Source organism: Corvus brachyrhynchos, unplaced genomic scaffold (genome assembly GCF_000691975.1).
Source record: "Corvus brachyrhynchos isolate BGI_N302 unplaced genomic scaffold, ASM69197v1 scaffold14, whole genome shotgun sequence".
Classification (NCBI taxonomy): Eukaryota; Metazoa; Chordata; class Aves; order Passeriformes; family Corvidae; genus Corvus; species Corvus brachyrhynchos.
In genome coordinates, this window is record NW_008239110.1 from 15,500,990 (window position 1) to 15,511,301 (window position 10,312).

Sequence of the window (10,312 nt, forward strand, 5' to 3'; positions counted from 1 at the left end):
GGAAATTCTGGTACAATTCTTTGTACAGTAACAGTTAGCAAGGCACCCTTAGGTTTGAGCTGCCATGGCCACACAGCAACTGGATCAACTGGACACATCAGAAACTCATCTCTGCTGATGCAAGAACTTTGCCAACAGAAAAGGTCTGAAGGAGAGGGGTAGAACCAAACTGCAAAAGCAGATGAATTGTCATTTCAAAAAAACAAAAGCACAAGTTTTGTGTAATGTATGCCATTAACAATGGATGAAGAAAGTGCATTTTCAGTGATGCAAAACAATAGGTCAAGATCTAATATATTTGTGAATGGCAATAGTAATACCAGTACATTTTAGAACAGCCTGTCCAAAAAATATTTTGGCTGCAGTACAGAGAGAAAGTCCTATGGTATGACATATACATACAGACCAACAGCAGTAAACTGCATAAAAGTACACACTGCAAATCAAAGAGGGGTGGAAAGGCCAGAGGCAACAACGGGGTTTTAGTGCATTTAGAGCACATCCCAGTTTAAAGAGCAGGTACACAACTAAAGACATCATTACAAATGAGTACAGTAGAGAATATCAGCAGTATAATGGCTAGAGTTGTATATTACAGATTTCAAAGCCAATTAAATTCTTTGCATAGCAGCACTGTGAGAATTGCATAAGTTCTTGGGCCTGCCTTCTGGATTGCTGTAGATCTTTGCTAAAATGCTGTTGAAGACATTTGGATACAAAATCCCTATTTAAAAAACCAATTTTTTAAATAGACGTCTGGAGAAATAAGTTGGTATTCTGAATGCTCTGGAGAATCCTATTATGCTGATTGCCAATCCTTTCCTACATATAACAGCCAACTCTCTTACAGTGTGTGTAATAGTGAAAGGCAATTGTGTTGTTGCTAGAGAACAAAAAATTCATTCCTTCAGCAACATTTTAAAGATTCCTAAGTCTGTCACTTACACTGTAAAGGCAAAAGACCTAACGGAAATGTACTCTCAGTCTGAGGAATGATACGCAGAGGTTTTAAAGGGAATTTTTTTCCTCTACTCCTGCCTCCAGCAGAGGGTCTGAGTCAGGCCAGTTTTCTAGTCTCCAGGTGGCCAGCTCTGTTGCATATGCAGGTAAGATCTAAGTGATTCTTTTCTATATGTGTCTACCCTGCCCCACTCCTCCTTAAAAGGGTGTGGTAAGATTATGGCTCCATCTCCCAGCATAAGGGAGAATGATGCTTTCTGTCAACTACCAGCCAGCTGATTCCTAGTGGCATCCCCATGTCAATGGGCAGCTGGCTCTGTCTCTCCAGGGAATTACTAAGACCCATAAACATGCAATAGAGACTAATTCAGAGTGCAAGTAAGAACAACGTGTATGTGCATTAAGACTTGAGACAGACTATGGAGGAGCAAAATTATTAAAACCTATTTTAGAAACAGGTTTACAAAATTCACTGCTTCCATAAGTGACATTAGGATTAATAGGAAGGTCAAATTATGCTTAGATCATTTGTGCTTCTTGCACAGGTGTGTGTATATGTACAGATTTCCTTGTCAGAAACAACACAGGGGAACCTGAAAGCCCAACAGAGATTTTTTTCTGTACAGCTGATAAGTGAATAAAGCCATTATTTATGGTTCAATAACCACAGTTATGGGAACTAGAAAAATCACCACAGTCCACTGGCCCTGTTACAAGTGCAGTTGAAGAGAATATGTAAACAGTGACAGTGGCAATTTTCTAAAGTTAGTATTTCCAACTAGCCACCTGCAGACCAAAGTCACCAGTTTTGATACTTTTTGATACTGACATCAGAACCAATGTCTGTAATTAGACGGACACAGAAAATCTTGACAAAATGGACTCATCCTTGACCTATTAGTTTATTTCAAAAACCTTCTGTTCATTTGACTTACATACATCAGGGAATGTTGTTGGTATTTGATCCTTTCTCTGTGATTCAACAATGTGGTCTATGTTAAAGGCAACCAAAGAAACTGAAGGGAACTAAAGAAACACCTTCACTGACTAATCAAGGGAAATGCTTTTGTAGTTACATACTTCAAACAAAAGTGCACCACAATTTTTCAGAACAAAACTGCTTAACTTCACCATAAAGGTAATTTAAAGAAGTGTTTTTGCAGTCAACAGTGACTGAAGTTAAGAACCATATTTTTTACAATTCTCACCTATTACCCTTCCCTCAGCATTAGGCATTCAAAGCTGGTCAGCTACTTAGGCATTTAAAAGGTCAATTTGCAAGGTATTTTGGTTTGCTAATTTCTACAGTTAGATAGAATATTAAGCCATGTTCCAAATTTACCATGAATCATGTCTAATTTTCTAGTTCTGAGGAAGCTAATGGAGTACAATCTCTAAATTAGGGCAAGCAGTCAAATTTATAGAACTCTTGATTTTTCACTTGAGCACACAGATTTTTGTCTCTATCTGAAATGTATAAATTTTCTTCAAGATTTTCTGTCCTTGTATCTTTTCCAGCAATAATTTTGCAATAATATCTGAGTAAGTTTTGATGAATTGTTGATTTGCTTGAAGTCTTCATGTGTTGTGGGATAGACCTAGAAAGGACCAGAAATCTAGATAGAGCAAATTACTCTGAGTGTGTTTTTTGCCAAGCAGACAGCCATAATTGCATGATAAATTGGGATTTATGGCTCTAATGCCTGCCTACTCCAATATTGGCAAGCCTGAACTGTTACCAATACTACCATACAGGCTATTGCTCAGAACACATGGCCTCCTGTTTTCTTTCTCTTCAAAATCAAAGAAGAAATGCAGAAGAAAGAAGAATAAGGTCCTAAAAGGTAGGAAAAAGGTGTGAATTCTCAACATGACTGGAGTAGAACAACAGATCACTACCAAATTAAGCACATTAAATTTCCCTATATTGCCACATATACAATTCACTAGGACGAAAGCCTACACTCTCTCTGAAATCCTTTTTACATTCACAAAAGAAGATGTGCACATTAATGGATCCCAGGATGATTTTTGAAATTCCTTTCAACACACTATGTTTCTCCAGAAGAAGAAGAAGAAAAGTTGCCAGACAAGATCAGGCTGATGTTGAAGAAGTGCCTCTTTACTCCTTTTGACCTAGACATGCTGTTTAAAGGTAACATTTATCATCATTACTGCACTGTGCATCCAGCAACAGCCTAACAAAAGGTGCAAAAATTCCAGGATGAAGGACACTGTCTTTCTGAAAGTTCAGAGCCTGGATAGCATCCATACTTCTTTCACGCTGTGGGAAGAAACAAGCCAGGCTCTGTGCATGTCATTCAGATGGCAAATAATACCAAGTCAAGTGATTGCAACACCAGAGTTGCAACGCCATGTGTCAGAATTTCAGGCACCACTGTGATCATACCTCAATGCAATATTTCCGTACTAGATGCAGCTTTTTGCCAGAGTGCAAGTAAACTTCATAACTGACTGCCACAAGTCAGTCCAGGAGCAGGGAATTTTCAAGTGGCTCAGGCACTCTAGTCTAGGAGAAGAGTAAAAAAGGAGTGTGGATGCAGCACTGGGAACAACGGCGCTTGTTCTCCTGCCTTGAGTGAAAGTAAACAAGTCCACTGTTACCTGACTTTGCCAAACCTCAAAGTATAATGCTAGAAGGAAAAATAAGTTTTACAGAATTGAGCATATACAACCCTTTTCTTCCCTTCATAAATTGTATGTTACAGTAGTTGAATTTACCCAAGTGTTTACAGTATGCTATATATATAATGGCACATTTAAGCTTTGTAAAGGGTTTGGAACATTTCAGAAATGTCTCTGGTGCTGAAAAAGGCTAATGTATTACAAATAATATAATATTTTAATTCAGAAAAAATATGTTTGGGAATTTTGACCTAGCATAAGGGTTGGGAAACTGAACAAGGATGCTATGAAGCATGACTGACAAATCAGTCAAGCTAGTCTGCTTCAGATACATATTGTGCAAGGCATTATCACTGCGATCAGTCACAAAAAATGCATATTTAGTTTTTTTACATTAAATACTACACCTGTGAACCTATGTAAAAGATATACAAAATATAAATGTCATCAGGACTGTATATTTCAAACTTCTTAAAATAAACACAAAGTATATATATATATGTGGGCATATAGGTTGTAATTTCAATGTCAACACTAGCACAGTTTGTCTCTTCTAAATACAGGCCTGTATACTTCCTAGTCCAACACATGCACCTACAAACACATGATCATGCATACAGCTTTACGTTCTGCGGTTTGCAGAAGAGTCAGAATATACAGCACTATACATTGTTTCAACTCAAAATTGATTGGCAAATTAAGAAAGATGCTGTTCAAAAGAAATTCCTTGTGAACTATTTGAAAAAACCAAAAAGACCCAGAGAAAACCAGGGATATAGCTATTTCGTTTCAATAAAAACACTGAAGACCATGGTGATGATGACCTAAGATTCAGAACGTTTTGTCCGGCATGTGGTGGGGGTCACTCTTGGACAAAACACAACAGTGTGGAACTGGTTGCTATGACACATACCAAACACAGTTATAGTGAGGCATAGAGCTTTCACACCGCCATCCAACCCAGCTCTGGGTTCAGACTACTGAGGTCTCTGACCGAAAGGAGACAGAGTTGTATACCGTTCTTCTCACAGCGGGAGGTGCTGACGGGGATCTGGATGCCCATCTGGAAGGTAGGCGTCGATTTGCTGGCCGAGCGGGACGGGAGAAGCCCTTCTCACTTGAACATTTAGCTGGCACACATATCTAGAACACAAAGGCAATTCCTTGCTTTAACAAGTCACAGCTTTTGTGGAATGCAGCGGGAATGCAGGAAGACATTTGCGGTGACCTCAGAACAGGTGGTTGGAAGCTATTAAAAGGAGTGCAGCAATGCACAGAATGCAAAAGAACAGCTATTTCTATGTACAGGGATTCTCACATCAGTTGTGGTTTAAAATACGTGAAGACAAGTGTCAGACACAAGTAAAGGTATGAAATGATAGTGCAAGACAAAACTGACATTTGCCTCTTATCTCTTAGTTTCTGGAAGTTTTTCTGTCAGTGAATGCTGTGAACTATTCCAAGTGTAGAACTCAGAATACCATCTGATATTACTGGAGTATGATTTACATACTTTTCAGGCATTTTTTGGTAGATCCTATTTCAGGAAACTCTGTTTCCATTAGTTCAGTGTGAAGCTGTTTAACTTGGTAACTAATTCAAAATGGTTATGTCTAATACAGTGTCATGTCTACCTGCAGAGACATAAATGCAGAGAAAACCCAACTGATTTTGACCATAGCTATATTGATGTAAATTGGAAATAATGAAAATAAACCCAGTACCTCATGCCACATGTAGTTCTTTACATCTCTGTGACATTAATTCTGCTGGACTTAAATGGTAGATCCTGATCAGGCAGTATTCTACACCTAGTTTCTACAGATAGAAATGACAATATAAAATGTGAGCCTGTGGAAAAAGTCATTATTCCTTTCCTCCATATTCATTGATGAAAATTTGTTTGCCTGTCGAAAGTTTATTGGATGAAAAAGAAATCAGAAGCTTCATGGCGTTTTTCTTTCTGTGCTGAAGTAAAGATGTGCCTGTTAAGCAAGACATTGCATCACTGCAAGGCTGTCAGAAAGACATGCAGAAGAAAATCTGCATGGTCAGATTCTCAGCTGCTTCAATCCATATAGCTCCACTGAAGTCTGTGAATTTGTGACAGTTTAAGGCATACCAGCTGACAGCCTGAACCCATTTAAGTTTCTCAGCTCAAAACACACCTGCCTTATCTTTTTTGAGATTCCCAGAGGCATGTCTCTTTGTGCTTTTTGTGGACTTTTACAGAACCTGCAACTTACAGTGTGTTTTTCAAACCATCTGTTCGCTTTTTTATTAAGAAAGAATGTTGGCAAAGGCAGTACTTCTAAACTTCTGAAAATAAACTTCAGCCAAATATAAATTAATTAGTCATGCCAAGCTCTTCTGTTTCTGTGAGCCTATGCTTGAATATATAGGAGAATCTGGAACTGAGACATGAGTAAGAGAAGGTTACTTTATTAATGGAAACTTTATGGAGTCACAATACCCCTTGTCATAGGCAGTTCCAAGGAAATCCTGAACCAAAGAGCACCGTGGATACTGAAGAATGCTACCTAAGACGTCTAGGGTTTGGGGCATGGCCAAGTTTGCTTAAGTCCTATGGGAAGTCTTATGACATAACACATCGGCTAAAGGAAGGAGAGAGGGTGTTAAAACCTGATTGAAGTTCTCACTAGTTCAATCCTAGCATAACTGCTCTGCAGTAAAAAACTAGCTTTACAGAACAGCAGCAGGGATCAGAATCTGGCACATGCCTTCACTGCTCATTCTTACTTACATGCTCCTGCCTTCCCACACCTCTATAATCTTCAGAGGCAATGCTCCCGATTCATCCAAATCCTGGCCTAACATATCTATTTTTACATAACTATTTACAATGTAATGTTAGTCTGCCCCATGTTAGAGTCTGAGGCTTGTTATGAAACAGAATTGTTTTGTTTTTGCCATTCTCATGAACCTTACCTCTGGTAACTTCTGTCTCTCTTTTCCTTGCTTGAGTTGCTGCCCAATATGCCTGGCTGAATTCCTCGGAAAGTCTTGCTTTTCTTGCTCAATCTGGAGCATTTCTAAATACTGACTCAGTGTCTCACAACCCCCATTGGTGATTTCAGAATTTGCCTGTGCCCACTTATCTTTGCAGCATTTTGCACTACACGGAGAAGTCGCTGTTGATTTTTCATAGGTTTTCAAAAGCTTTTCAACAACACCATAGTTCGACCTTGAGTCAGCTGAACGCGGGCGACCGGATAAATTACTTGGTCTCCAGTCATGCTCCTGAAGCATGTGCCTATAACCACTAGTATTTGGAAGTCCATTCAAGTGTTTTTGCTGCCCTGCTGTCCTGACAGCTTTGCTGGGGTTGCTAGTTTCTTGCTCCTTTGCTGGAGAGAGTTTGGGATTTGAAACACAAGATGTATTTACAGCTTCTGCCCTGCTAGTAGCAGAGTCACACAGTGGACCACAGGGTCTGTGATCTTCTGATGCTGCTTGAGGCACCTGATTTTGTTGCAGAGCACTGTTACCTTTATCTGTGTGAAAGACAGTCCGATTAAACTCATCAATCTTTGCTGCTAGCATTTCATTTCTTTGGTTCTTTCCCAAAGTATACCTGGTGTCTTCCAAAAGATCATTGTGCAAGGTAGCAGGGCCATAAAAGTCATTGCTGTAAAAAGGGCTGCTGTGAGACTTGGTGTTTTGTTTCTGGTGCATCTTGTTGCTTTGGACCATATTTCCATCTGAACAACTCTTTTGGGCTGACAGTGGGGAAGACTCATTTTTATTGTCTTTTCCAAGCTTGCCCATATCAAATGCCCACGTGTTGTGGCAGAAACTTGTTGGAACATTGCAGTCATTTTCGGTTACAGGTATTGCAGCAGTTACCATCACAGGGACTTTCACAGCCTGCCCTTCATTTGCACAGGCTGCTGCAGCTTTTTTCTTGTTTACAGGTGAAGGATTCCTCAGTTTCCCTCCATTCCAACAATCCGGAGCCTTGCAATTGCTTTTGATGCCTGGATCTCTTATTGGTGCTTCTGAAAGCTGTACAACTGCAGAAAGTGAGTTTGTTAGGTGCCGAGAAGTGCTCCGTGGAGGAACTGGTGGAGCTTCTTTCTTTTGCCAAGGTCTGAAATCTTTTCCTATGTCACCAGTAAGACCACTGTAAGAAATGTCTTTCAAAGCCTTGGTGGACCTCATCAGATTCTTCCTATTATTATGTTCCTCTGTTTCAAAAGCAGCTGAAGTCTGTGATTCATTGCTGGACACATGGTTCATCTCAGGCAGAATAACTGTGTTTTGGGTTTCCTCAAATTCCCCCAGGAAAGGAAGTGACTTCATTCTGGAAATAACAGAAGAGGTGTTTTAGGGATGAGCAATAAGGAACCATCCAGAGAACCTCAGCATGGATTAATTCTCCCCAGGAGCAGGTGTTTTAACACTGGCTACTTAAAAAGGTTTGGGAGCAGTTTTGTTGCAGCTGTTATACCCAGAATAATCGAAACACACGTGAAAAATTTGAGGAAAGGTCAACAAAGGAATTTGTATTCCTTTGCCACTAAAATTCTTCTTCTGAGTTTTTTAGATGGCTGTTTTCTTATCTATGCTACAGTAAGGACAGCAGGATCTTGTTCTAATGACTCTTGAGTCTGCCTGACTATGAGCTGAATGAAGAAAGCTGTAGGACACAGTGTATCCCTTGTTTAGGTTTCATAACCCTACACATGAGATCTGTCTTTTGAGATCTCTTAAAAAAGCACCTTTAGAAGTTATGCATCAGCTATCAATCTATTTGCTTTAAAGATACAAACAGCAGCCCAGCTAAAATAATAAATTAGTGACAGACGTTCAACTGATCACATGGTAGAGTGTGAGAAATCCCTCTGATCTTTGGGAGCATCTGAGAAGATCTGAGAATTTCTGCACAACTCAAGAGACAGTCTGTTTTTTGCTAGAGAAGACCCTGAACATTGAATTTTTAACACGATGGAATGTTCACTGGACATACTTTTCAGGGTCTGTCTTGCCATCTTTCTATTAGTACAGATGTATGGTTGTTCTTCCCTCTCTTGCCTTCTTTGTACTCTTGGATCATCAGTTCCTGACACATCCCCCATGCTTAAGGCTAGATTTGGGCTTTAAGTAAGAAACTTCCCAGCATGACAAACCCATACAGTGGTTGTATAAACCCATACATATGTTGTATAAAACTACATGGAAATGGGGCCAGAGCAGACAGAAATATCTGTTCACTTTCCCAATCCTCTGTACAGCACTTAGAAAAAATACAGTTTCATCTCATACAAATAATAATCTGGATTTGTAGGTTCTGTAGATAAAATCCATTTTACTAGTAAAACATGCCTTTGTATCCTATTTCAGCATATTTCATTTGAATGTTTTATGTTGAGCACTGAAACCCTAGGAGGGTAGGAACTGCCCAACTACTAATAAATCCATCAGCAAACATGCCTTCAAAGGGAAAAGCATAAGAAGCATTATTCATTTTCTTCCTCTAAAATGAGAAGTCCAAACGTTTTTACCTTCTGTGATTGGACTTCTTTCGAATTTCCTCTTGATAGCTGCATAATTCTTCACTGACTCTGGCAAGTTCTTTAAGAGCCTTTATAAATATAAAAAACAGTCCTTTAATATATACTTTTAAATGGTATCTCCAGAATTAGTTTGAAACTTGTGGTCATTTGCATTTAAGATTCAGAGCAGAGGGAAGTAGTACAAGAAAAGATACAAAAATGCCCCCACCTTGTGAACAGAGGTAAAGAGCATACTGTTAACACATTTAAACAGTGAGAAGACACTCACTGATAGCAAACCTAGGAGGAAGTAGAGACAGTGACTTGTGGAAAGACAAAATCAGGGAGATCAGTTCTTTAGCTTAACCTGGCAGGCCAAAGTCCTCAGTGTTTTACTCCCCCTTGTAACTGAAACATGATCATACTTCACTTACTACATTGAGATCACCAATATAATTCTTGGTATTTTTCTCGGAAGTTTTAATGCTGAGGCTGTTTTCAGGTTCCTTGTGGTTCTCAAAGGCCAGATTGTCCATTAACAGGGTATTGTTTCTGCTCTTGTCTCTGGGTTCTTTCCATTCGTGTCCTGTTATACTAAGCAAACTCCCTTTCCCCATTCTGTCATTTGCCACATTGTGTTGATGGTTCAGCTCCACTGTGTCATTCTCTTGCAAAGTAGGGGAATGCATGGACAGCTGCAGCATCTTGCTCTGAATGGCCTTGCTATCATGGACGGTCATATTGCTCTCCCTTCTAAGTTTCACCTCCTGGTAAAGCTGAAAAGACAATAGAAATTCTATTAAATCATGGTATTGTAACGAACTGTATGGCAAAGCCCCCATATTTATCTTCTGTTTTAAATGATGCTTCTCTCAGTAGCACTGATTAGAAAGATTCTATACACATGTTAGTAGAAAAATGCTGAGTCACCTAGTGTGATAGTTCACACCATGATTTCCACAGGATAAGGAAAGGGCTGCTACCATTCTCAAACTCTCTGCCATAGTTTTAATGTATGGCTTCCACCCATGGCTGGGACTGGAAGCGATCTCATGAGATAACTGGCCCTGCCTTGAGCCAAAAGCTGGATGGTTGTTTTACAAGTAATATCAACACACTGTGGTGGACACAACTGTGATGTGATGGATAGGGAATGAAGGGGAATGTGAGGGAGAAAGAGGGTTCTGGCT

The 10,312-nt window shown here is 39.6% G+C and overlaps 1 protein-coding gene across 3 annotated transcripts in view; it reads right to left on the bottom strand.

Annotated features, from left to right (window-relative positions):
• Nucleotides 1–258: 258 nt before the first annotated feature.
• LOC103619306 (protein SOGA3) overlaps nt 259–10,312 on the bottom strand; it is a 52,256-nt gene continuing 42,202 nt past the window's right edge. For all 3 annotated transcript variants that reach the window (XM_008637822.2, XM_017739574.1, XM_017739573.1), the window contains 4 exons: nt 9,557–9,898; nt 9,132–9,211; nt 6,556–7,930; nt 259–4,749 (listed from right to left, as the gene is read on the bottom strand). In XM_008637822.2, coding sequence (XP_008636044.1) covers nt 4,579–4,749; nt 6,556–7,930; nt 9,132–9,211; nt 9,557–9,898 — 1,968 coding nt within the window. In that variant the 3' untranslated portion in view covers nt 259–4,578. The remainder of the gene's footprint in view (nt 4,750–6,555; nt 7,931–9,131; nt 9,212–9,556; nt 9,899–10,312) is intronic.